Below are 27,922 nucleotides of genomic sequence, written 5' to 3'. Positions count from 1 at the left end.
ACCTGAGGTGACCCATGCTTGAGCTCGAGGGGCAGCACAACTTCTGCCCCGTAGACAAGGGCAAACGGAGTTTGACCTGTCGCCCAACTTGGTGTGGTCCGTAGCGACCACAGTACGGGCTGGAGTTCTTCAACCCAATGTTTCTCGTGGCCCTTGAGCTTGTGAAAGGTTCTCGTCTTGAGCCCCCGTAGCACTTCCGCGTTGGCTCGCTCCACTTGCCCATTGCTCCTCGGATGAGCGATGGAGGCAAAGTGAATCTTAGTGCCCATGTCCTCGCAGTAAGCTTGGAACACCGCACTAGTGAATTGTGTGCCATTATCGGTGATGATGCCGTTAGGCACACCAAATCGGCACACGATGCTCCTGAAAAACTTGATGGCCGCCTGTGCTGTGACGGCTCGAGTACTCGTAGCTGCCAACTGCTTTCGGCAATTTCCCGACGATGTCAAGCCCCCAGACCGCGAACGGCCATGAGGATGGGATGACTTGCAGGGCTTGCGCTGGCTGGTTGCTCTTCTTGGCGTGAAACTTGCACGCTTCACAGGTCTTGACTAGTTGTTCGGCGTTGGCTAATGCTGTCGGCCAGTAGAAGCCGTGCCGAAATGCTTTCCCCGCTAGCGCCCTGAAGGCCACATGGTGCGAGCATGTGCCTCGATGGATATCCTCCAGCAGCATGCGCCCTTCTTCCTGGGGCACGCAAAGGAGCATAACTCCGTTAGGACGCCTCCGGTAGAGGTCCCCGTCCACCAGAGCGTACATTTTTGCTTGCCGGGCCACTCGCTCCGCGGCAACGTCTTTCTCCGGAAGGATCCCGTCCCTGAGGTAGCGAATAATATCCGCCCCCCAGGGTGGCGGTTCCAGGCTCGTGCATGCCACAAGCTTCGTGGCATGGTGCCCCGCAGCTATGGGGTCTCCTTGAGTTGCCGGAGGGGCTTCCCCGAAAACCGTCTTGGGATCGACAGAGGGCTTTGACAGCCTCTGTACGAACACCCCAGGAGACACCCTGCTGCGTTCCGTTGCCCACTTGGACAGTTCATCCGCAACAAAGTTGTCCTTGCGCTTCACATGCTCAAATCGAAGTCCCTTGAACTTGAACTCCCGTTTTCGCACTTCCTCCACGTACGCTGCCATTTGGGGGCAGTTGTAGTCCTTGTTTACTTGGTTTATCATGAGTTGTGAGTCCCCGCGAACAACCGGGCGCTTCATGTCGAGGGCGATCGCCGCGCGTAGCCCGGCCAACAGCCCCTCGTACTCTGCTTGTTGTTGGTGGAGTTGGCGAAGTCGAGCTGTATCACGAACTTGAGTTGATCTCCAGTGGGCGACTCGATCACTATTCCGGCACCGGTGCCCTGCAGGCAGAAGGTGCCGTCGAAGTACATGACCCAGTACCCTTCATCCAATCTGCCGGGAGGCTTCCTTCTGGCTCTTCTTCCTCTATCCCTGTCGATGTCCACTCCGCAACAAAGTCGGCAAAAGCGGCACTCTTGATGCTTTTGGTATTCGCGAAACGCAGCCCGAACTCTGCCAGCTCCATTCTCCACTCGGCCACCCTCCCGGTGGCTTCACGGTTGACGAGGGCCCACTCTAGGCAGAACCCCGACACCACCGTGATGTTGTGCGCCTGAAAGTAATGGCGCAGCTTCCGTGAAGCGAGCAGGATCCCAAGCAGAAGCTTCTGGACCTGCGGGTACCGTACCCGGGCATCGCGCAACACCGTGCTGACGAAGTACACGGGATGCTGCACTAGCCGCTTGCGGGGGGTAGCCTGCGTGGGCTGTCCCTCGGGTCCAGGGGCAGAGGTTGTAGCCGGGGGTTCCTCCGGTTCGCGGGGAGCCCCCGTCCCCCTTGTCTCAGCCCCCGGGACTTGTTCTTTCCTCTCGGCAACGAGCACGGAGCTCACTACCTGGTCCGTCGCTGCCAAGTATAGCAGCAACGGCTCACCCGGCTTGGGGGCGATGAGGACTGGCGGCGACTTCAGGTACTGCTTCAAGTCCTGGAACGCCGCTTCCACCTCGGGGGTCCAATTGATTGGGCTCTTCTTCTTCATCACCTTGAAGAAAGGCAGGGCTCGCTCTCCCAGCCTTGAGATGAAACGCCCGAGCGCCGCAATGCATCCGTTGAGGCGCTGGACGTCTCTAACCTTGCGGGGTGCCTCCATCTTCTCGATCGGCTCGATCTTCTGTGGGTTGGCTTCGATTCCTCGGTGAGACACCAAGAAGCCCAGCAAGTGCCCCGAGTCCACGCCGAACGTGCATTTGTCGGGGAAGCTTGAGTTTGATCCTGCGGAGGTTGTTGAACGTCTCCTGCAGGTCGCCGACGAGCGAGTCCCTATGTAGCCTTGATATTTCGGCCTAGCTAGGGTCCCAGACACTCGCGCAAAGCGCGCTGAAATGTCGAACCCGCGTTCTTCAGCCTGAAACACATGCAGCCAACTGGGGTGATAAACATTGTTTTCTTCTCATCTTCGACCGCCATCTTAATCTGATGGTAGCCGGAGAAGGCATCCAGAAAGCACAAAGACTCACAACCTGCTGTAGAATCTACTATTTGATCGATTCGGGGTACAGGGAAGGGGTCCTTAGAAGATGCACGATTGAGATCAGTGAAATCTACACACATGCGCAATTTATTTCTAGCCTTAGGGACTACAACAGGAATTTCTAACCAAGTAGGGTACAACACTTCCTTGATTGCCCCGGCGTTCTTGAGCTTCTCCACTTCTTGCTGGATGAAGTCCTTGCGTTCCTGTGCTTGCCGGCGAACCTTCTGCTTGACGGGCCGCGCCTCTAGCCAAACCGCCAGCCGATGCTTGATCACCTCCCTGGGGACTTCAGGAAGATCTAACGGCTCCCAAGCGAACACGTCAGAGTTCTCCCGGAGGAAGGCGACGAGGGCACTTTCCTATTTGTCACCGAGGCTCGCACCGATGGAAACTGTACGTGCCTCGTTGCCGGCATGCAGGGGCACCTTCTTGACCTTGGTGCCCTCCTCCTTCAGCTTTGCGCCCTTGCTAACGCGCGGGCTGGAGCGGGAGCTGCCCCCGGTGTCCTGTCCGGGAGCGGCTCGTGCCTTCTTCTGTGCGGGTTGTTCACCCGCAAGCGGATCCTCGTTCCCGGCAACGTCGTAGTCGCCGGGACCCGCCGCTGCGGAGGCTTTACGATCTTGCCCACGCACCAAGCAGCGTCTTTCAGGTCGCACTTGATGGAGAGTACCCCGTACGTTGACGGCATCTTCATCACGCCGTAGGCGTAATGGGTTGCCGCCATGAACTTGATTAGCGCCGGCCGACCAATAATCCCGTTGTACGGCAACGGGGTGTGAGCTACGTCGAAAACGACGTGCTCAGTCCGAAACGCCTCCCGAGACCTGAAGGTCACCGGGAGCGTGATTCGCCCCATGGGCTGCACCACTCCGGGGTTGATTCCCCGGAACGGGTCGGTGGGCTTCATCTGCTCCAGAGGCAGCTGAAGCTTCTCCACCAGCTTGGCGGACAGAAGGTTAAGGCTCGCCCCATTGTCCACCAGTACCTTGGTCACCGTCACGTTGTTTATGATCAGCGACACCACGAGGGGGAGTACCCCTGATCCCAAGGGACAAATCGGGTGATCGTCCGAGTTGAAGGTGATCGGAACATGCGACCACCTCAACAGCTGCTACGCCTCCATGCTAGGGAGTAGAGCGCAAACCTCACGCGTAAGCCGCTTCACGGCAGCATGAGACGTGAGAGCGTATGCTCCCCCGTAGATGCAGGCGACATCGCGGGGCCCCTGGAAGCCGGACTCGTCGGTGTCGTCACTGCAGTCATCCTCGCGTTGCTCGGCGCGAGGCTTGTCGCGTCCCTGTGGAGGCCGGTCCTTGCCACCGCGGGCTTGACCGCGACCCCCCGCAGGTTCTCCCTTGTCGCTGCCAGCTGCGCCCGGCCTGCTCCGTGGCGAGCGTTGTTCGGGCAATCTCTGGAGAGGTGCCCAATATCCTCGCAGTTGAAGCAAGCCCTGGCAGCGCGGCGCTCCTCCTTGATGGTCTGGAGAGTGCGGCAGCCATGCGCGTCGTGGGTGGCGTTGGTGTGGATGGCGCAGCGCGCGGCCGCCGCCGCCTTCTTAATGGGCCTCTGGGGAGCCCCTGGCTCCGCGGCAAGCACTTGCTTCCCGCCGCGCTTCCGGGAGCCCTTCTTCCCGGAGCCCTCGGGTGGGTTCGCCGCCGCCTTGGCGGCAAGCTTAGGTGCTAGGCGCCCTTCCTTGGCCATCTCGCACTTGTACGCGAGAGCATAAAGATCCCTTGTGGTCCAGATCCGGTGCGTGTTCAACTTCTCACGCATCTTCGGATCACGGACGTTGATGGCGTAAGTGTTGATGATGGCGGCTGCTTCCGCCTCTGCGACGGAATAGAAGAGGTTGGAGAACCTGTTGGTGAAGTCCCACAACGTCTCCCCCGGTTTCTGCACTACTGTGTGCAGTTCCGCCATGGTTCCCGGGCGCTTGTAGCCGCCCTGGAACGCGTGCACAAACTGCTCGCGCAGGTCAGCCCAGGAGGCAATGGACCCGCTGGGCAGGTTGAGCAACCAACTCCTCGCTGACCCTTTTAGGACCATCGGGAACCAGTTGGCCCTGACCTTGTCGTCGGCACCGATAGCGTGCATGCCCAGTGTGTAGGTCAAGAGGAAGTCCTTGGGATTCACGGTCCCGTCGTACGTCCCGAGCGCTGGCACTCGGAACTTGCGGGGCCATGTCACCCGGCGCAGCTCGCGAGTGAACGCGGCGCCGCCGTCATCGGCACCCATGGGAGTGTCTTCCTGCTCCTCTGGACGCTGGCGCTCCACCTCGCGCCGACACCGGCGCTGCAAGCGCTGGCGGAGATCTTCCTGCTGGCGAGCGTTCAGGACGCCTTGCGCGTCACCTGGCGTGACGGTCGGTGACGAGTCCGAGTAGCCCTCGGGATCCTCGTGACCTTGTCCTTCTGATGGCGGAGGGTGCTCTCCATGCCCCGAGACGTGAGCGCGTCTCCGCGTCCTGGGTTCTGTCCCCGGCCCGAACCGGCCGGGCCACCCTCACCTTGTGGCTGTTGGGCAGCGAGCGCGAGGAGGGCGTCCAACTCCGCACTCCATGCGTCATGCGCTGGCGTGCCTTGCGGTGGCTAATAGCGCACCATGACACGAGCGGCGATGATAGCTTCCGCCGGGGTTTGGGCGGGAGGCTGTTGGTTCTCCGACCGGCTGCCTTCCGCCCGGTCGCCCGGTGCCCTCGTATGTGAGGGCCGATACTCCGTTGACGTCACACGCGACGCGCTGTGGTCTTGGCGCAGCTGTCGCTGCGCGTCCTCAGCCCGCGAGTGGGCTCGCTCCCTTGGGCGCGAAACGTTGAGGTCGCTCGCGCGGCTGGCTCTGGCGCTAGGCGCCGCAGGCCCCCTCGGACGGTTGTCCGTCGACGGCCGAGGAGGTGGGGGTGGCAGTTGCGGTTGCTGCTGCTGTCGTGGAGGGGACCCCTGGTCCCCTTGACCTTGCAACGCACGTGCGACGTCGTGGGATGAAGTGCGCATGGCGAGGGTGTCGCGCAAATCGACCCGGGGCTCGTCTGCCTTCCTGGCTGGCATGGCGAGCTAGTCATGCACGATGTCGCTGATGAAGCCGGTGGTGAAGACGATGACGCCGGTGGTCACCCGAAGCTCTCTGCACGCCCCCCTACCTGGCACGCCAGATGGCGGAGCACGGATCTCCAGCATCAGGGATGCCGAGCACCCCTTTTTGGTTCGGTGGAGGGCGAAGGTGATTGCTTCGGCGATCGCCGGCGTGGCTAATGACACGAAGTGTCGCCGCGTGAGTTTACCCAGGTTCGGGCCACCCGGAGGTGTAATACCCTATGCCTGCTTAAGTCGGGCCCAGACGCAGCTGTCAGGCATGGCGGTCATGGCACTGCGATTAGAGGTCCTGGTCTTGAAGACCATGTGGTGGTCCTCAATCATGGAGACGTAGCCATTGTTGGCAATGCTTCTGGCAATGTGATGACATTTGGTGTGGTTGTGTCGTACGTCACTGTCATCAATGTTGCTGCTACGAAGTATGGCAAGCGACCTTGAATGGTCTCTTTGTTTGGGTGTGACATGAGGTTGATAAGCTTTGGAGGGTTTTTCTAGTTTGTTGTCATTTGAGTTGTAATAATTGAAATTTGTTCGCTATTTGCGACTTCAATAATATTATGGTTGTGTGCATCGATTGATGCAGAGGCCGGGAGAATGTCCTCCTTTCAAAAAAACATGAGAACTATAAAACCGTATGAATCTTTTGGTGATTGATTAGTTAACATAGTTGCTAACCGCATAACGAAAGACGGAAAAAAAAATCATTGGCTTATCAAATTCTCTATCTAGTGAAAAAGATTCAACAAAAGATTGAATCAAACCCACTATTTTATTTGAAACTGGCTGTTCAGCAGAAGTGGCAGGATTACTACGCTTAATTATACGAATCGCCGTTTTGAGATAACAAAACTGGAGGTCTGCACACTTGAAATAACGCAAAAATGTATGCATGTCCAGACTCAAAATCCGTAAAATAACAACAAAACTGTCCTCAGCTTCGAAGAGCCGAACTACGCAACAAAACCTGAACTAGACTACGGTAGAATTAATGAAGAAACGCACCACAATACTGGCCACTACTCGATCGTCGTCTAGGACTCGGCGGAAGCAGCTGCAGGAGGCATCTTCTCCTTGGCGCCTGCTTCCTGCTGGAACACAGGGCCGATCTTGGGCTCGCCGAACATGGAGACGCCCTGGCGGGTCATGAGCCCCGCGTACTCCCGGGCGGCGCGGACCTTGTTCTTCAGGCAGACCCAGTGCTCCGACCGCGGCGCGTCCTTGAACTGCCGGAACCGGTCCATCAACGTAGCCGCCGCCTCCTCCTCGCCCGCCGTAGCCCTCCGGAAGCACGAGGACGCCGCCGTCGACTCCTTCTCCGGCTGCTGCGCCGCCGCCTTCTGCATCACGCCTTCCGCCGCACCCTTGTTCTCCATCGCCCAACTCCCAACGCAACGCTCGCCGCGATTCAAATCTTGACGTACGTATAGAGCAAGTCAAGTCAGATGCTGTCGCTAATTGTGTATGTATGGCCGCGCCCGCGCGCCGTGGTTCATATAGGGGTGGTATTTTACTTTTGCTTGGAACGGAAGCTGGGCGCCGGGTGGGGCCGGAAGTTGAATTGCTTGGAGCAGGGGAGAAGAACATGATTGGAAAGAACGAACCGTAAATATCCAGGAAACTTTGGATAATTACTGAAGAGCTTTCTTTCTTTTTCCCTTTATTTTGAACTATTACAAAATAAAATTTTGGATTACGTACGGAAGAAGAATAAATATATCGACACAATTATTTTTCTTTTGGAGTTGCATCGGGCCTGTATATCGACTAGCAGGGATGACATTCAGAAATGTACCTTGCGTTGCTGCTACGGATCGATTCAAAAGAAAAAGAAATGCATCCGTACATGGTTACTAAAAACTACTTCGTAAATACTCCTATAACTTACTGCATTACTGTGTTGCTCGGTAAATCGAAGTGTTTCTACACAGACCAGATTTTAAGTGGATGATGAGCTTTCACAACCATCAGTACCAAACTAACTCGGCATGAGGAAGTCTTTAGCGCATGTTTGGTCGGTGACCAAATTGCCTTGCAAAATTTTTGGCAGTCAAATGAAATTTTGTATTCTCGTCCAACAAAGGATGTCTCAATTTTGACTAAATTTGAATGCATCTATACACTAAGTCATGTCTAGATATATTCAAATTTTAACAAATTTGAGACATCTTTTGTTGGACGGAGGAAGTACCATTCAAATTCATTTGGTTGCCAAAATATTGGTAGACCATAGAATCTTGCTCACATATCTCAAAATCTCTTGGAATTGCTCATGTGGTATTGAAAGGCCCGAATATTGTTGGATGTCCTTGGGATTGAAGAGACTTTCTGGTGCTCCCAACCCCTTAGTTGTTACCATGCTAAGGATTTCATGGGAGGGGTGCCCCGGGCGAGTGGACTGATTTAGAGACGAGGAATACTGATTTAGCAAAATCAAGGGCTAGATTATAAAATGTACCTGTAGAGTTTTAGCAACCCATCAGTTGCATACAGTACTAGTTGTGCACACTATTAATACAATTACATTGCAGTGTTCTACAAATTTGTTGCATAAGCTGCCAATTTTGCTGAACATAACTTCCTTGATGAACATTTCATAACAGCACATTTGCATTCCATTTTTCTTTATGCCTTTATTATCTTCATTATTACGAGTACTCGTGTACGCTGTATCATAGCCCAAACATCTAATCAGTGAGCTCGACACGCATGGCAACAGAGAATAAACAGCACACCTACAACAAGTGCCAACTGAAAAGACGGACGCCATGGCCAAACCAAGATGATGTAAAAGAAAAATTATCATAAGTTACAACAGAGAGCATACAAACATGACAGATTCTGCGAACGCCAGGCTACGTACGTACCACGCAGGCAATGAATGCTGCAGCAACCTCGGTTGCAGGCGCATCGACAATGTATATATATTGGTACCTGCATCGCACCACTGATCATATTTACTCTTCAGAGATGGTTGGTGGTGCCGGGCTCCCTCTATTTGCTTAGAGATGAAGCCCGTGAAAGCGACTTTGGAGAGGCTGGCACAATTGAGCATGATTCTGGTATGACAGATGTCGATGACATAGATGAGCTGGCAGGTTTGGGTGTCGCCCAGCGACCGAGGCCTGCCCCAGTGCGAGCAGCCGCTGGTGGCAGTACTTGAGTAGGGTAGACCTCCGTGACCTCTTCGATGCCTTCATCCACATATATGACATCCTGCATAGTAAGTTGGTGGTACTCCACAATTTCTCGGAGGAATCTGTTTTCTCGAGCATACACAGAGTTCTCATGTGCGAGTCGTGCCTTCTCGGCCAATAGTGTCTCTAACTGGAGGCGGATCTGCAAACAGAATGGAAGAGATACACAAGGTTAAGTACAGTGTTAAGCCAGTAAACCTCACAACCTTTATTTTTGTTTTATTTCAAGAAACAAAATTGATATAGTTCACCATTTGACCATACAAGTTTGAGCAAAATATAAGCTTCTTGTTAGAGTTAACAAGTTACGGATGGCTCAGACATTTTTCATGTTGTTCTTCAGTAGAAAACATTGTTCAAGTGCCTTGTTTATTACTGTGGCAAGGAAGGAGATCATAACACAAACTTTTGGCAAGTTCCAAAGAGTGGGTATTAGCCATAAGAGTTGCAGCAGCGGCCTTCGAGAAATAATACAAAGACAACATTCATAGAACATGATAACTTGTAAGCTCTGATGATTGTGCACATAGTCTTCACATGATTTCCTAATGATTATCAACACCTACAGATTATAAAATGTAGGAACGATGTTTACAAAGAAATAACTAGCCTTCTAAAACTTAGATGAGGATTATTTTGGCATTAGCAAAATAACAAGAGTCTGATGGTCTCCATTTGAAACAGTGGTTTATTTTTCTTGTCCACTTTTAAGAAAAATACTAACCAGATCATCATCTTCTGGGTTATCACCGTTGTCTTGACTTTCCCGCAACATTTTATTTTCATCCTCAAGCTGAGCACACCGCTCCTTTGCAAAAGCTAAATCTGCTTTAACAGTCTTCAGTTCACGTAATAGCAGTTTTGCTTTTGCTGCCATGGCATTTGCAACCTGTAAGAGCAAAAGATGGGGCCATTAATAATTTCCTCCTAAGATTAACTCAATTGATGGCACTGAAAATATGGACTGAAAATTGAAAGAGTGCAGTTTGTGGAATCATTTTTTCAAAGAATATAGACAGCCCCATATCCTGATGAATAAAGATCCTTGAACACTGATCTAACAAGGAAAGGAGTTTTCAGAAATCAGCCAATCAAAATAATATGGCATTCAGTTGCACTGGGGAATAAAAAATTGCAAAACTTCCTGCAAAACAAAATGAGATGCAAAATAGAGCATTGATGAAAAATATAGTGACACTCATTTGCCACCTTACGTCGCGAGATGCCTTCAATTGAGTTTCGTGATCAAGTGGATTTGGAGGGAAATTTCGTTGAGCAAATTTCTGAGCGACTTCTTGTGGATCTGAACCAGCTCCTTTCCGTCTTGTGTTTAGTTTACGCGTCTCTTGAATAATGTTGGTTGTTTTATTCTCTACAATGGTCCGACCTTCCTGAAAAATATCATATATAGCTAAGTCAAAAAAAAGAACTGGTATAAGAATGAAAATACAAGTAAATAATCTTATTAAGCTATCATATAATAAAAAATGCAGTGCTGCTTGTCTTGTCTGAAATAAAGAGAGTACAGTCTAGTTCATGCTTTCAAGGTTCTAAAAGAAGTAAGAGAATTGCTTTCCCTCAACTGTGAAAGATAGCATTGATGTTGACAGATCTAATTTCAGTTTAACCTTTGGACAGTCCCCAAACAAAAGATTATCAAACATGAACTTACTTCAAGGACACTTTTTATTGTGCCGCCAATATAGTTAAGGGAGGAAGCTAAGGCCTCAGACCTCTTCTGAGATGGAGGTGTCTCGGATTTCCACGTTTCTGCTGGTGGCTGCTGTGAGCGTGGAATCTGCAACATCAGTAAGGTTGTCGATGAGCCACCTGATCATCTCAAAGTGATGCAAAATCACAATCATCTAACACATAAATTTTGTCACATAAATTGCATACTAATGGTTGGCCAAAGTAGTGTCTTAGCCAATCGAAGTACATATATTTTTGCAACTGAGGGTGTACTATACAAACACGCACTGGACATGATGTAAGTCCAGAATACAGGTAGCAACAATTGCCATTACTAAGTTTCATTGCAGAAGTCAAAGTTCATAGTGTACCGGTACCTATTGAAGGAATGACCGTGAAGCATTAATGAAACAATATTAAGTACTACTTGTACTTCAGAGTTTAGTTATGTAGTATTATCAACAAGATAATGGCAGGGTTGCAGCTTTCACCTGGACACCTAGCGATGGACCATCTCTTGGCGGCTGCTGTCTCGCCGGAGAATCATATTGCCCCGGAGAACCATCCTCGTCGATAAATGATTTCGCTTTCCGAGCAAGCGTCCCCCAAAATCCGTACTTGGCCTCGTTTAAGCTCTTCATGGATGTGTACCCATAGCCCGAGGAATCCTACAAACAGAAAAAACGCCAATAAATGTAAATTCATCACATTCCAAAACAATAAGTAAGACACTAAACAATTTTGTCAATTCCAGGGAGCCCCAACCAAAGAGCAGCAGCAATCCAACAGCAAACAAGAAGGCAGGCATCAAGAGTTCACCGTCAGTCGCACTCGAATCAAAAGACTAGTTAGTCCACCCAAACACGAAGCAGTACGTTGCTAATCACTACAGAATCGGATCCCCATCACAAATACCAAAAACCCGTCAACGCGGGAACCGCCGATCGGACCAGATCCGCCACGCGCATCCAGGGGCGGAGAGCGGATGGATAGGTAAAGAGGCTGCCGAAGCTTACGGGGGAAGGGGTGGATACGGAGGGCTCGTGGCTCCGTCGAGCGGCGGCGGCCGCGGAGGCAGCTGAGGAGGAGTAGGCGGAGGAGAGGGAGGAGGCGTCGCGGTGGGCGGCGGAGGCGCGCATGGCTTGCGCGGCGAGGGAATCCTGCGACGGGGGGGATGAAGGGGCCACGGGTGGCTGCTGCTGGCGCTCGAAGGGCGGCTGCGGCTGCGGCTTCCGGCGGTACGCCATCGAGGTCGCGGCGGCGGAACGGTGGCTTCCGACGGGGCGGGGGAGTGCGCATTTTATAGTGGCGATGTTGATGTGTTGGGGGTGGACTTGGGGCTTCGGCTTTTTTTCTAAATAATACAAATTATTTAATTATTACTTAAAATAATACATGTTTTAGAAAAATTTCAAAAATAATACATCCTTGGGCTCCCAGGCGACTGGAGCTAATCGGTCTGGCCCAATCCGATTAGGCCCACTCGGCCTCGCCCAGGCGGACTGGATTCGGCCTGCCAGCCCAGGCCGATTAGGCCCTAGTCGGATTCACCCAAGGCGACTGGGTGCTCGTCTTCACCGCATGTACGGAAACAGAACGCCACTGCTCGCCGGTTGATCTCTCTTCGATTCTCCTGGTCTCCACTCATTCTTTTCGCATTAACACATGAGAATTAATCTTCACTATTCCACGAACCAGTTCAGGCGTTAGGTCTCCCGTTTTCCTTCTTTAATGCCCACTTCCATTGACACGCACCGAATGCCGCCCATCGGCATCCGTCTCCCGACCTCCCTCCTCTCCCTATAAAAGGCGATACCTAGCGCGTCACCGTGTGCCTCTGCCCTTCCTCTCTCATTATCCTATTGAGAGGTTGTCCCCTCAAGCTCTCTACATCTCGTGCCACGACCGTCTTCCTCCGCCGTTTGTCGCCTCCATTGTTGAAGGGGGCCTTGCTCCGAAGCTCTATTCCTCGATTCCTTTCACCGGGAGACTCGTCTGACCCCCTTCACCTTTTTTGACAAGGTTTCACGAACAACCGTCGCCGTTGGCCGTGTCGTTCCCGACGTCATGCCGAAGCCATGCCGGGAGCTCCGGCCGCGACGGGAGACCTATTGCGCCTGAACTGGTTCGTGGAATAGTGGGGATTAATTCCCATGTGTTAATGCGAAGAGAATGAGTGGACATCAGGAGAATCGAAGGAAGATCAAGGGCAGGAGTGGCGTTCAAGCTTCTGTTCCTGTACGTGCGAGGAAGACGAGCACCCAGTCGGCCTGGCCGAAGCCGACTGGGGCCAGTCAGCCTGTGGGCGGGCAGGCCGGCCTCCAGTCGGCCTGGGCGAGGCCGAGTGGGCCTAATCGGCCTAGACCAAGCCGATAAAAACGTGTATTATTTTCAATAATGATTAAATAATTAGTATTATTTAAAAAAAAAATTAGCGACGCTCGGCAAGTTACTTTACCATGCAAACAATCGCATTTTCTACGCTAACAGGAGCTAAAAATCCTTATTCTTCGCATAACATTACAAGGTTATATAATCTGAAAGAAAAAAATCAGTACAAACTTATTGGATAATTATAAGTATTTCCTACAATTTCTAATAACAGGATTTACATTTTTATATTACATTAATCTTTTCTTATAAGTTTCTAAAGCATTTAAACACCATAAATTACTATAGATACACCCTCGGAGACTCATGTTGTCCCCTCTGAGAGACGTGGTTAGGGTTTTTATTTGCCGTGCATGCGTGCTAGTGAGATTCGGTGTCACCTTGTTCAAATCATTTCAAGGGTTCGATAACGACCACTACAACTCCAGGCCGTTGGTCCTTAGGGCACGAGCATGAGTACTTCTCGGCGTTCATATACAGCTCCGGTAGGCGAGCCATGATAGTGACACATCGTCAGCTTGTTTTGGCAGCGGTAAAACTCGTTCGGTGGTCCAACGACCTCGATGTAATTTATTATGTTTGAAATGCTTGATACATCTGGTAAACCTTTATAACACATCAGTGTTATTCTTGCAAAAAGATTGACAAGGACATCCCTAGTCCTTTGTCATCAACTCCAATTGATGATGTTGCTGCACAAGACAAAACCAATGAAGTTAGACTTGGGCCAATAACAAGAGCACGTGCAAAGCTACTTGAACAACAGGTGAACTCACTCTTAATTGAATCTGATGTTATTATTGATGAGAGTTTTATACTATCTAAGTCTATGCATCTATGTATGATCAGATTTGAAGATGACTCAAGCATTGCACGTGGAGGAGGAGAGTTGCAGCAAGATTTATTGCCAATGATTTCCTATATCAAGAAGAGCGTGAGGGAGGCCGGCGCATCACATGAAGAGGAGGAAATCAACTAAGTGCACGTTGAGGGATATGTGACACACATAGGGCTGCCTACGACATGTTATTTTGCCTAAGTGTGTGCAAGATGAGAGTTCGACCTGCGTGCCCCTACTTTGCGCTGAACCCAACGTTTTGGGTTAGTTTGTATCAAGTTTGGGTTGAACCAAGTTCGAGTCCGAGTCCAATTAGGTTGCTGAACGTCCACCCTCCTATATAAGTTGAGGGGCACCCACGATTAAGTTTAGACCACGTTTAGATTATTCAGAACCTTTCGTTGAATTGCTGCAAGCATTCATCTGAAATTATAATCCTCTTTGATTCGATCAGGAATTTACCTTCACCACTTTGTTGCGATCTGGTGTTTTTGCTACTGAAGACTCAAGTGATATCTATTGTTCCATTGGGAATTGGTAGATTGCAGAAACGCTTCGTGGTCGGCGGCTATGTGCGCAAGCGTATGGTGTTGCGAATATCAAATAGGGTTGAGAATTGTTGCATTGGCAGCAAAGGACCAGTCAGAAATTCGTCAGCGTCTCGCGACTTATCATCTATCTACTACGAGCTCAACGAGAAGATCGGGCCACCCCTTATCAAAGACAAACAAAGGTGGTTTAACAATTTTGGGGAGTAAAACATTCCATACCATTATTTTCAGGTTTTTGGTACTTACTAAAAACAAGAAAACATTTAATTCATAGGTCAGAAATATTTATACTTGAAAGTGCGACGAATTCGTACTAGAAATTCATATCGACCCATCCAACAACAAAATCATTCTTGCAAATAACAATCTTTTTCCATGCTTTTGCTATGTTTTAAAATACATTAGAATGGGAAAAAAGCATAATTTCAGAACCAGAGATAAATCTAACGTCAATAAATCTAATGTCCCAAATTTCAGAACCAAAACCTGTTGTTTAATCAGCCAATAAATCTAATGTCCCAAATTTCAGAACCAAAACCTGTTGTTTCCCTCAATAAACCTCATTATAAAAACTAACTAGAGACCACAAACTTAACCAATTTATAAAAATCCAAGGTGTCAAATTTTAGAATCAGAACCTGATGTTCCCCAAAATAGACAACAAGCAACCCTCCGAATCATGGAAAATAAATTTGAAACACAGTAAGCATTGCATTCTTAATAATCTAAACTTGATCCAACATGATATTTCTCATGGCTGATACACTTAATCGCAAGACAAGTCAAAACACGAGCATACAGAAAACAAGGTCCATCGTCATCCAGCAAGCATTCAGGGGCAGCATGAACGACGTACCGGGTGGCGTCTGCGGTGGCAGGCGGCAAGTACAGGAGCAGCAAAATGAAACGAAGCTGAATCCTGGCTCCCTTGTATATTGATTTTTTTTTACTTTATCGGGAGTTTTGCCTGTAACCTTCATTGCACTGTAATTGAAAGAAGGCCGTGAATTAAAATCACATGATGAATGATTATCACAACTACATAAAATGAATCTGGATTTAACCAAAATATGGTAAACTTAAATCCAGTATGAACATCATCAACGGTCCTGTAAATCTACAGATCATCATGCAAGAAAATAAAACAAAATTAGATACAAGGAAGATCAAGGATAGTAAAAATGAAGAATCAGAAATAATGAGAGGAAAGATAAATCTTAACAATCTATGTAAACCACGGCCAGAATTTGGAACATAAGCATTCACCAAGTAGAAATAATCAAAATCCAAAGTAATAACATGCACTCCTGATCATGTTCTGCTAAGCCAATTTTGTATTGTCCGAAGATAGTTTTACCTATGCTATGAGGGCAATGGATATACAGCCTAAATCATGCCATTGTCTACTTTGCACTAATGCTGCATTGCACCGAACAAGTATGCAAGGGTGAAATCATCCAGAGTCAAACATGAGAGAATCATGCTTACCATGCAGTTTTACTGGCGGAGAGGCGGTGATGCAGGGGAAGAGCTCACTGGAGCAGGAGGTGGAGGAGATTTCACCAGCAGCGAACCCATTGGAGCAAGAACTCACTGGAGGAAAAGGTTCACTTATTCGTCGAGCTCGCACGAAACACACTGATGGTCATGTGGTCTGCACTCATGACCAATGCAAATTCAATAATACACATAGTCAGGCAAGGGAAAAACTAATCATTGAATGCAAATATGATAATCTGAGTACAATATAAAATTCATAACCATCCTACTGTCAATGTTTCAGTACCGATGAGGGTATTTATATATGACTAGCATAAACTCCAAAGGATGGAAGGTTGTTTAGCTAATTACTGTACCTGAGAGTCATTTGCTTCTGAACCGCTATTTGTGAAGAATACCTTTCCCATTTCCCTTGCAGTGAACATGTTCAGAATATCATTTGCAAGATCCTGAAAGAAACAGAGCGTTAATCATCAATTTCATTGAAGCAAATTTAATAAACAATTTTTTCCTTTCTAAGTGGTAGAATCATTTCAAACAGGATATCATCAACAAGAAAAATACATACTCTACAATTTAAATAACAAGGAAGTACTGATGAGGATACTGGAAGACCAAAGCTCACTGAAAGAATAAAGAATGTACCAGTGAGGGTTTGGTAGTACGATTCCAGAACGAATGGTAGAAGGATAATTTGTTTAATTGGTCTGTTGCAGCTTTCACAAGTCGAGGTTCGTTACCACCTGAACACAATGCAACCAGTAAGCTAAAAATATGTCTAAAACCATCTGTAAAATGTAGCACTGGGAAATTAACGGTGACCACAAGCTGTAATGGACAAATATATATATATATTTTCCTCATACATGATGACTCCATGAAAATCTTTGCTAGATGCATGATACACATTAGATACTAGAAATAAACTACAACTTTGCTCTGTAGAAATCTAGAAAAACAAAATCTTTCCAGGAATGCAAAACAGGAAAGTAGTGTAATGATAGCACCAGATTTCAAATTAATGCTAAAACTGAACAAGAAAGTAGTAATTCTCTTGTTCATTCTGGCACTATTCTGAACTACAGAAACTTAAAGTAGGAATAGCCTGTCCTTTAAAAAAAATGTGATTAGTCAATAAGGTAGCTCTTAATAGTTCTGATTTAATTTCTGACAAAGTATTAAGTGATTCTTTCACACATCACTTTTTATACTCTTGCTAATCCAGAAGTGATCAGTGCGCAACACCTACATTACCTGGTAATTACTTAAATACCTGTCAAAGCTCGTTAGATTGCAACGACTTTTGAGTCTAAAATCTAAATTTGGCTACCTGTCTACTGCACTAAGACAGTGAAGAAATAATAGGTGATACAATTCACATTATCTAAATAATGCAACAAATTTCAGGTATATCATAAAATATATCTCTATAGATTGCACATTGCACATACCTAGAGCTGTACACCACAGTCCCGCAAGAGCATCTATATACTTTTTCCCATTGATATCATAAGCATAAGCACCCTGTAATGTGTTTTGCATAATGTAAAGGTAAATACAATCATATCCTGACAAGCCAAACCGGCTCGCTGCGCATATGGGAGTATTTTTCTTTCATGTAAACATGTCCATGAGCAGCAGTAGAAACTCCCCAGATTTGTGCGTGTATGGGAGTATGTTTCTTTCATGTAAACATGTCCATGAGCAGCAGAAGAAACTCCCCAGATTTTGACGTTTAGATCATGGAAAAGCAATCTTCTCAGGGCATCGTAGAACAAATGCTAAATCAGCAAATTTATACTAACAGCAATCTCCCCATAGTCAGCAGAATAATGACTACACGAATCACACAAAGGAGGTTGGCTTTAGCAAAAAAAAAGTAAGAAACGATGAACACATCTCTCACAGGCATTCTGCTGAACAGGTGGCATACATGAACATGAGTTTCTCACCTTAACAATGGATGAGTGCGGGCGGTCGTGCAGCTCGTCGAACACGTCGGTGAAGGGAAGATGAGGACCTGCGGCTGTGCAAATCGTTGCAAAATTAGCTAGCAGTGCAGTAAAATTAATCTCAGAAAATTAATCATGGAGCTCTTACTCGGCGGCAGGGCAGCGGCTCAGGGGGTCGGAGGTCGTGCTGCAGGTGCAGGAGGGCCCCTCGACGGTCGAGTCGTGCGAAGCCGCTGCCGACCGGGGTGAAGTGGAGGGAGAGTTGGCTTCGCCGGAGGAGATTTAACCACTGGGACGAGCTTCTTCACCGGAGGAGAGAGAATCACCTGTATGCTCTTGGCCTGAGGGAGGGAGAGAGAGAGACGGCTGCTGCCGCCGGTGGATATCAGGGGCTCGGGTCTGCTCCTCCGTGGACGGTCGCGCCGTCAAAATCAGAACCGAGCTCGCGGTAAGCTGCTTGTCGCCCCTTCCGTCGTCGTCGAACGCCGCAGCACAGCCGCCGCCGACCACTCGCCGCCGGAAATCCGACAGAAGCCGCCGCCGCCTACGCTCGTCCCGCTCGCCGCTCGCCAACGGGACCCCGAATCGACTGGAACCGCAATTATCAGTGGAGAGGTGGGCACGCGGGAGTAGGCGGCGGCGGAGGCCGCCCGCGGCACCCTCCTCCTGACGCGCCCCCGGGCTACCACCTTCTTCCTCCGGCGTGGGCGAGTGAGCGGCGGCGGAGGCCGACGCGAGGGAGCCTGACGGAACAGGCGAGCTACCTCCCGTCGCGTTCCGTCATGGGCGAGCGAACCTTCTTCTTCGGCACGCGCGAGCGAGCGGCGCGGAGGCAATCGGCACTTCTACAGTATATTTTGAACCGATTGTCGAAATGATGCAAATTATACGGTGTTAGGAAGATACGAAACACGCGGAATTTTTTTGTTTATAATGTTTTTTCTAATTTTTAACGGTTTAAGAGCAGTTTGCAAATTACCGTCTGCCGGATTACGACCAAACAAAAAACAGAGAACGGTATTTGTACGATATATTTTGAAGCACTTGTCGGAATGATGCAAATGATACGGCGTTGGAAAGCTATGAACTAGGCGCAACTTTTTCATGTATAAAGGTTTTGCTAATTTTACGATTTAAGAGCAGATTTCGCATTACCGTCCGCTGTTCGAAACCGTCAGCAAGTTCACAGGATATAAACGAGGAATATATAAGCGGCGGAGGTTTAGAGACCGTCAGGAAGTTCACAATCTATAAAATGGAAGTTCACTCGTGTATCGATGGAAGTTCAGAACGTTCACGTCCGTAGACCTCCTTGTTCTCCAACACGGGTAAAAATTACAGTCGGCGGAGCTTTAGAGACTGTCAGGAAGTTCACAGTTTATAAAACGGAAGTTCACTAGTGTGGTCGATGGAAGTTCAGAATGTCCATGTCCGTAGACCACAGTTATTGGCGTGGTACGCTGGGAAGTTCACATGTGCTTTTAGGAAAGTTCATGTATGCAGATTGAGAAGTTCACTAGCTAATTTTCATGAGACTTTACTTGTACAGAAGTTCAGATATGAAAGGGCATTTCGATCCCTAAGTGTTTTGGTGTTAATGACAACATAACTCGTGGACTAATCGTGTGCTCGAGTGTTTTAGATGTGAGATCAAATGGCACAAGACGGTTCGTTGCCCTTAAAAAGGAAAAAAACGTAGAAGGATTTACGGCTTTTTATTTATATTGAGTCGTAGGAAATCCGTACTATTAAGAGGGGGTCCACATGAGAAAGGTTTGCGTGAATCAACTTCATGTACACAAATTTACTATTTGCACCCACATAAAGCCATTTCCTAAGTGGGAGAGAGACCACCTCATAATCTTAGCATAAGGGTTTAGTGCCTAATTGTCTCCAAGGCGGCAGTGCAGCTCTATCCAGGCCGGTAGTACCGAGGCCGGTAGTTCCGCCCCCCGTACCGGAACCGCACATAAATGCTATTGTCTTCTAGCGGTAGTACCTCTCTGCTACCTCACTACCATCCGGCTGCGCGAAATTCACTTAACGGTCAGATTTTGAGACGCCCTTTAAATAGGAATCGTCCCCTACCTCGAGACTTCTTCTCCACCAAACTATTCCTCTCTCCCCTAAATACAAGAGCTTCAAATTCCTAGATCTCCCTCCCTAGTGCTTCCCCACTCTTGATTCTTTGAGGATTGGAGGAGAAGTTCTTGATCTAGGGTTTCACCAAATTGAAAAGTTGATTTCTCTTGTTTCCTTTGTGAATTTTGTTACTCTTGAGATTTTGGGATCACTAGCCGAAAGGCGTCTCTTCAAGAGCTCCAATCTTGTGAGGAGGTGCTTGAGGATTCGGGAAGGAGTCTGCAATTAAATTGTGGAGTTGTGCCCTTCTCCTTATTTGTAAGGTTCGGCGTTCGCCCTCAAGGAAGCCACTAGTGGAACTCACGTCACCTTTGTGGTGTTATGGGAGCTCATCCCACCTTTGTGATGTGGTGAGTTGGAGAATAGAGTGAGCCTTTGTGGCACCTCTACCTTTGGGGTAGAGCACTCCTCCAAACGGAGACGTACACCAACCCCAATAGGTGGAATTCCGATGAAATCTTTGTCTCCCCGTGTGGTATCATTCTTGCTCCTTTACTTACTTGCAAAGCTTAATTGTTTATCTTGTGCTTCGGCTATCAAGCAAGTTTCAATTGATTATCTATTGCTTGTGCTCGTGCTTCGGCTATTGCATCATACTAGGGGTGTTCATCTTTTAGACGTTTTAGTGAACCCATGTATTGATGCTTGTATCCCATAAAAGTGAAAAGAAAAAGTAAAATTTGTTAGTCGCCTAACCCCCCCTCTCTAGTCGACCATACCGATCTTTCAATTGGTATCAGAGCCTCGTCTCTTAAATAGGGCTTAACCGCCTTAAGAGTATGGCCGACGTGAGTGAGGTGGTTGGAAACAAAGCTACTATGGGCACCAAAGTGATTATGGACGTGTTGATTAAGTTTTTGAGATATCTTAAGCCATCCATACTCATTAAGGTTAAATCCGTAGTGGCCAAGTGCCTTAAAGCCAATGCTCCCACTAGATCTTATACCAACCCGAGTTGCCCAAATCCTCTCCCGTTGAGGAAATGGAAAAACCCAGGTGTGGATGCCAAAGCAATAAAAGCTAAGGCTAATGCTAGTGATGTGAGAGCAAACCATTCCCAAGGAATATGTGGTTTGGGGTCATATTGTGAGGTGTTCTCATGTCAACATTATGCATCCCCTTCCATTTCCATGCCTCATTTTATCCCTCAAGGCCCTCCACCAAATCTAAATGCATCTAACTTTTCTAATTGGTTATTTTGTATGAGATCTTATATTTGTAGAACTTCAATTGAATTATGGAGAATCATTGAGAATGGGTACAAGCCACATGATCAAAGAAACTTAACTTCGAGAGAGTATATTGATTTTCTACCCAATGCAAGTGCATTGCATATTATTGAAAAGTCTCTTCAAGTGGAAAATCTTCCTCATATGCATTCGTGCACCACCGCCACAGAAGTTTGGAATTATCTTGTCACAAACCTTGCTTTGAAGGCCAAGGTGTCACATCAAGAAGAAGAGGAAGAAGAGAGAGAGGAAGAGGAGAGTTGTCCCGAAGGAATACAATATGCTTAATGTACATATGGCTCTAGCTTCAAGAAAATCTTGGGACAACAAGAAGAACTTCAAACCAAGTAATTCAAAGTATATTACAAGCTTAAAGCCACAAAGTATGGCGGTGGCTCAAGAAGAATACTTGTCGGGAGATGATGAAGAAGGACAAGATGACGAGGTAGTGGGAGTGGCCCTTGTTGCCATTTCCACCTCCTCCTCACCTTCAACCTTCGTATTCGACTCCCCCAATGAAAACAAGAGCTTCACCAACAAGTGCCTCATGGCCAAAGGTAACATGGTAACTCCTTCCAATAAAATAATCATGCAACCAAGTGTATCTTTGATGAATTGTGTGGAATAACAAGATGTGGCCAAGGTTGAGGTAAATGGCTTTGATAAGTTCATAGCTAGCATAAAGGGAGAGACCAAGAGGTATTTTGAAGTCCTCTTGGGACAATTAGGTGAAGCCAATGACCTTCTTGAGGAGAAAAAAGAGATCATCATTGAGAAGGAAGGTTTTGAACATGAAGCCGGGAATGAGATCGCAGAGCTCTGTCAAGCTTTGGAAGAAGAGCAAGCAAATAGGGAAGCTATTGAGGAATCTCTTATTTTAGAACTTTCTAAGGTTAAAGGTTCTTATAAACATGCTATGTCGCTTGCGGATGAATATTTGGCTAATATTGCAAATATTGAGGATGGCCATGTTAGACTCCTAGGGGACTTTGAGCAACTTGAAAAGGACCACAAATCCTTGAAGAGTGAGCTTAAGACACTCAAAGAGTCTCGTGATCATCTTCAATGTTCTATTGTGAAAGAAATGGGTTCTAATAGTCCTCCTAGTGTTAATGTTGCTTCAACTAACCCTTGTTGTGAGCATGTATATCTTGTGGAGGAGAACATTAGGTTGAAGGCCCAAATTGAAAAGGGTCTAGCCACTTGCATCCAAGGGGAGAAGAACCTAAATGAACTTTTGAGCAATCAAAAGGAATCTATTGGAAAGGAAGGGCTTGGGTATGTGCCTAAGTCCAAATGCAACAACAACAAGAAGAAGACCAAGCTTACTCCCCAAACTAACGTTTTTTTTGTGAAGGAAGGGGAGTTGGCTAAGGAGAAGGCTAAAAACAAGAAGAATGGCAAGGCCACTTATGATAATAGTGCCGGGAATTTTAATCCCTCATATGTTCTTTGTCATGCTAATGATGGGCATGTTTATGCCAAATTTGTTGGTTCTCCTTATGAATATGTTGAATGGTCTATTTGGGTTCCTAAGACCCTTGTTGCTAACAAAAGGGGATCCGTTGAAAAACGGGTTTCCAAGACCAAGATGATCTTGTAGGTGTTTGCTTCCGGTGGTGCGTCATGGATAATTAGTAGCGGTTCTACAAATCATATGATCGGGAGCATGCAATGATTTGGTTATTGAGCTTAAACGTTACTCATCTAGCTACAACCAAGTTATATTTGGGGACTCTTGAAATTAAAAGGTATTGAGTCTTGGCAAGTTGTTAACATCTTTGGATCCTCCATTGAGAATGTTATCCTTGTTGAGACTCTTTCATTCAATTTACTTTCCATTTGTCAATAAGCACTTATGAGTTTTTCATCTTTATTTGGTTTACACCATGTGACCCTTGTATGGAGCAAGACTCTTAAAATAGCCTTTGTTGGATATGTGGAAAATGGTTCTTATGTGGTAGATTTCTCCAAGAAACCCACTAAAACCGAAACATGTCTAAAGGCTAAATTTGATATGGGATGGTTTTGGCATTGCCATTTAACCCCCATGTCAATATGAGTTCTTTGCAAAGTCTTCTAAAGGGGAAACATGTGTTTGGTCTAACCAATGTGATTTTTGTCAAAGATTGTGCTTGTAGTGCTTACATTGAAGGTAAATTATATGAGAAGAGAGACTTCCCCACAAGAATGTATTATCACTTCCAAGAGGCCCTTGGAGCTCTTTCACTTGGATCTCTTCGGTCCTCCAACTAATGGTAGTTAATGGTAGTCTGGTGGTATGAAATATTGTTTGGTTATTGATGATGACTATTATAGGTACACATGGGTATATTCTTGAAGTCAAGAGTGAGATCCAACAAACCTTTATCGACATTTCCAATGAAGCCCAACGCCGATATGGTATAATATTTTGGCTATTAGAAGTTACAACGGCACCGAGTTCAAGAACTACACCTTGGATGAATTTTTGAGTGACGAGGGTATCAAACGTCAATATTCCGCTGCATTTACCCCTCAACAAAATGGTGTAGTGGAGAGAAAGAATATGACTCTTATGGATGCGGCAAGGACATTCTTGGAGGAGTTTAACTCTTCATACAACTTTTGGGCCAAAGCAATTAACACCGCATGCCATGCAACCAACCATCTCTATCTCCACAAGATCTTTAACAAGACTCCTTATGAAATTCTAGTGAGACACAAGGCCAACCTCAAGCACTTTCGGGTATTCGGTTGTAAGTGTTTCATTTTCAACAAAGGTGTTCGTTTAGCTATGTGTGAACTTAAACTTATGATGGCATATTTGTTGGTTATGCTTCTTACCCCCATGCTTATAGAGACAACAACAAATCCATTGGAATTGTTGAAGAATCTTGTAGCATGGAGTTTGATGAGAATAACGGCTCACATGTGGGGCAAGTTGATCTTCTTGATGTAGATGTTGAAATTCGTCTCCAAGCCATACGAAGAATGGGCATAGGTAAAATCATACTCATTGAGGAACCCCGTTGATATGGACATGCTAACCATGGATACAACCATTAGAACCCTAATTGTTGGTGTATCTAATAACAATTATAATCAGGTGAATTCAATTACAAAATGTTTTCAATATGTTACTTGCAAAGAGGCGGAGCTACTATCTTGTGTAATCTTATTATGTAGGCATCTTATTGAACTTTACAAGTCCAAAGTGAAGATGAAGTGTGATAGCCTGCAAAGGGAGATTCAAAGTGAAGCCTATCAAGTCTACTTTCCAACAAATCAAACGGCACATGATTCGGAGCTTACTAGAGAAAGGTATCACGAATTAAAGTTGAATCCGATTCGGGTCCGAGCTGTCAGGAGACCCGAATTTGTTTTAATCACCCAGGCCGCATCCAGAGTCCAAATCAAGCAAACAAGTACTTGTTGGAAAGGTAATTACAAGACCTTTCCAACGGATCTGGCCCCATCAAGAGATTCGACTCGTGCTGACCGTGGCGGACAAAACAAGCTGACGGATCTGTTTTTCTGTTTCCTAAAGAGTTGTAGTTTGTTAGGAAAGTTAGAGATAGAGTTGGATTTCGGACTCCTTATTCAAGGAGGACGAAAATATCTCTCCCTCCTCCTTTATATACCCCATGAGCCCCCCTAAGGAGCCTTGGGTTTTGTTTAGTTAAAAGTTAGCCATCGCTACTACTTCGTGTAATCGCGTGTGTCGGTTAGACCACCTGTTTTACCGCTTTCGGAACCCCAACTTATCGTCTCGTTGAGACATTGGTTTGATATAGTATATTCGCAATTTTAGATTGCATCCGCTATTTATCTTGTTCTTACTTGTTCTTCGATTGCTTGCAGGAACAAAGACCTTTGTGGTCAGGTTGATCGTGCCCCCGCGTGATCAATAACCCTTTGGAGTTGGTGTATCGATTGCTAAGGCGCTGCCTCCTAGGCCGTAGTCGGATCGTCAACGTCACCTCCTACCCAACGGGTGATACGGGTGCGGGTGGCCCGATCTTTCGATGAGATTGGTAACTCTCGATTTGGGTGGCGGTCAAAAGAATCTTTCGATACTTGGTTCATACGTCAAACTTTGGATTATGGTATCCTAAAGGTTCAAGTTCAATCTTATTGGATATTCGGATTTGGATTGGGTGGGAGACAAAATGGATATGAAGCCCACATCCGGGGCTTGCCATTTTATTGGTAGGTCTTTGGTGTGTTGTCTTCTATGAAGCAAAATTGTGTGTCTCTATCTACCATCGAAGCCGAGTACGTCGCAGCCGCAAGTTGTTGTGCACAATTGTTATGGATGAGGTAAACCTTATTGGACTTTGGAATCACCTGTGAAAGTGTGCCTCTTTTGTGTGACAATGGGAGTACTATCAAGATTACCCACAACTCCGTGCAACATAGCAAGATGAAGCATATTGAGATTCATCATCATATTCATTTGAGTGCACGTGGAACGTGTTGATATATATTGAGCTCTCATTTGTAGACACCGGCAAGCAACTAGCGGATATTTTCATGAAGCTACTTGACGAAGCAAGATTATGTGAATTGAGGTGTGAGCTAAATATCATAAGATTCAAGTAATGTGGTATGATGAACTTGCACACCTACCCACGGTTGACATTTATCTTGTTTTGGTGTAGGCATGAATGTAGGGGAGCATAGCTCTACTCATGGGCAAATGCTACTTCTACTATGCATAAATTGTTTTCTATACATTGAGTTTAAATGTGAGTTTTGATTCTTGAGCCCAAGATTTATCTTCGCGGTGTCAAGATCATATATATTCATGTGAGGAGTTGGTTTTTATTTGGAATTCATTGAATATCTAGTCAAGTATGACACTATATGATTATCTATGGAAAAACACTCATAATTGGTTTTAAATTTGCATCCTGGAATTTGAGTGTGTATTGCCATATTATATACTTTGTGTGCATCTTATCCTATGCTTTTAATCTTACCTTGAAACCATTTATTCTCAAAGCACAAGTTCCATGTTTTGAAACTTGGAAGTTCCGCCATTCCAGGGCGGTACTACCGCTCCTCCCAGGGCGGTACTACCGGACGATGGTACAACCACCCTTCACAGGGCGGTACAACCACCGACAGTGGATTTCGAAAGAGTGAATGGGCTGGGGCTGGTCGAGTGGGAGTTTTCTTTCTTCTCCATCCGTGCCCCCAACCATATAATTCCTCCACTCCCTTTGGCGAACTCCCCAAGCTAATGCTTGGATCGACCGGTTATCCGGTCCTCCCAAACATCTATTCCACGGGAACCGTTTCCCTTCATCTCCTCTATCATGAAGTCTGGTAATTTTCTCATTTTCTCTAGGGTTGATGCCCTAGGTGTTTTTGCGAGCAATGTGCCATGTCTATTGGTAGAATCTAGTCTTAGAGTAGCTTTGTTTCTAGGAGTTTGTGTGCTTATCTATTCCCTCGTATCTATAGATCTTTCACAAGTGCTAGCTCAAGCAAAGCTATGGAAAGAAGTGACCAAGAAAAGAGAGATCTTTAGAAATAAAGAAGCATGCCGAGTCAAGGTTTAGTTTTGAAGGTGACTTCGTTCATTGTGATGATATTGTTCTTGAGATGCCACATAGAGCCCCAAGCAAGAATGAGAGTTTGTTTGGCAAGATAGAAAGGAAGATGTAGAAAGTGTTTTGTTTCCAACAAGAATGCAAAGATCATCCATTTCAATCAAAAGAAGATGTTGAGAGCAATCAAGATGGGTGTTGCTAATCAATTTTTACCCCCTTAAAGAATGGAAATCAATTCATGGAGTTTGAGATGAAGATGAAGTTTTCCACCTCAACCTCCAACCCAATATGAAGAAGATGACCCCCAAGACAAAGAAGAAGATGAAGCCTTCGTAGCCTCCGGTTGATCTCCTTGTTGGGACGTTCTTCCCTTTTTGGTGTCTTGATGCCAAAGGGGGAGAGGTTTAGAGAAGTCTAGGAGAGATTAGGGAAGTGAGCACCTCCTCACAAGATTGGAGGCCTTGAAGAGACACCTTCCGGCTAGGGATCCCAAAATCTCAAGAGTAACAAAATCCACAAAGGAAACAAGGGGAAATTAACTTTTCAATTTGGTGAAATCCTAGATCAAGATCTTCTCCTCCAATCCTCAAAGAATCAAAAGTGGGGAAGCACTAGGGAGGGAGATCTAGAAATTTGAAGCTCTTGTATTTAGGGGAGAGAGGAATAGCTTGGTGGAGAAGAAGTCCCGAGGTAGGGGACGACTCCTATTTAAAGGGCGCCTCAAAATCGGACCGTTAAGTGAATTTCGCGCAGCCGGGAGGTAGAGAGGTAGCAGAGAGGTACTGCCCCACTATCGCTAGAAGACAGTAACGTTTAGGTGCGGTTCCGGTACTGGGGTGGAACTACCGGCCCCGGTACTACCGGCCTGGATAGAGCTGCACTGCCGCCCTGGAAACAATTAGGCACTAAACCCTTAGGCTAAGATTATGAGGTGGTCTCTCTTCCACTTAGGAAACGGCTTTATGTGAGTGCAAATAGTAGATTTGTGTACGTGAAGTTGATTCACGCAAACCTTTCTTATGTGGACTCTCTCTTAATAGTACGGATTTCCTACGACTCAATATAAATAAAAAGCCGTAAATCCTTCTACCCTTTTTTCCTTTTTGAGGGCAACGAACCGTCTTGTGCCATTTGATCTCACATCTGAAACACTCGAGTACACGGTTAGTCCACGAGTCATGTTGTCATTAACACCAACACACTTAGAGATCGAAATGCCCTTTCAATCTCCCCCTTTTTGGTGTTTGATGACAACACAACGA

The 27,922-nt window shown here is 46.8% G+C and overlaps 2 protein-coding genes and 1 long non-coding RNA gene across 4 annotated transcripts; all 3 read right to left on the bottom strand.

Moving 5' to 3' along the window:
• Nucleotides 1-6,502: 6,502 nt before the first annotated feature.
• On the bottom strand, nt 6,503-7,354 carry LOC104582712. The gene has a single exon (XM_010233264.3). It carries the CDS (start codon nt 7,002-7,004, stop codon nt 6,663-6,665), a length of 342 nt encoding a protein of 113 aa, XP_010231566.1. The 5' UTR covers nt 7,005-7,354; the 3' UTR covers nt 6,503-6,662.
• Nucleotides 7,355-8,235: 881 nt separating this feature from the next.
• Nucleotides 8,236-11,823, bottom strand: LOC100830731. Its single transcript, XM_010233263.3, has 6 exons — nt 11,534-11,823; nt 11,009-11,185; nt 10,498-10,623; nt 10,040-10,216; nt 9,550-9,714; nt 8,236-8,967 (listed from the first exon to the last, which is right to left on the bottom strand). The coding sequence occupies exons 1-6, from the start codon at nt 11,762-11,764 to the stop codon at nt 8,623-8,625; spliced, it is 1,221 nt and encodes a 406-aa protein (XP_010231565.1). The 5' UTR covers nt 11,765-11,823; the 3' UTR covers nt 8,236-8,622.
• Nucleotides 11,824-13,082: 1,259 nt separating this feature from the next.
• Nucleotides 13,083-18,603, bottom strand: LOC100844260. Of its 2 annotated transcripts, XR_002963449.1 has the most exons (8): nt 17,898-18,603; nt 17,750-17,823; nt 17,249-17,321; nt 16,443-16,540; nt 16,154-16,246; nt 15,786-15,951; nt 15,154-15,281; nt 13,083-13,600 (listed from the first exon to the last, which is right to left on the bottom strand). It is a non-coding gene; the product is annotated as an uncharacterized LOC100844260 (long non-coding RNA). The 2 variants fall into 2 exon arrangements; XR_002963448.1 differs by lacking the exon at nt 13,083-13,600 and having other exon boundaries at nt 14,985-15,281; nt 17,898-18,602.
• Nucleotides 18,604-27,922: the final 9,319 nt, after the last annotated feature.

Source organism: Brachypodium distachyon, chromosome 2 (genome assembly GCF_000005505.3).
Source record: "Brachypodium distachyon strain Bd21 chromosome 2, Brachypodium_distachyon_v3.0, whole genome shotgun sequence".
Taxonomy (NCBI): Eukaryota; Viridiplantae; Streptophyta; class Magnoliopsida; order Poales; family Poaceae; genus Brachypodium; species Brachypodium distachyon.
Note: the sequence above shows the minus strand (reverse complement) of the source record. Positions and strands in the feature narration are given on the sequence as shown.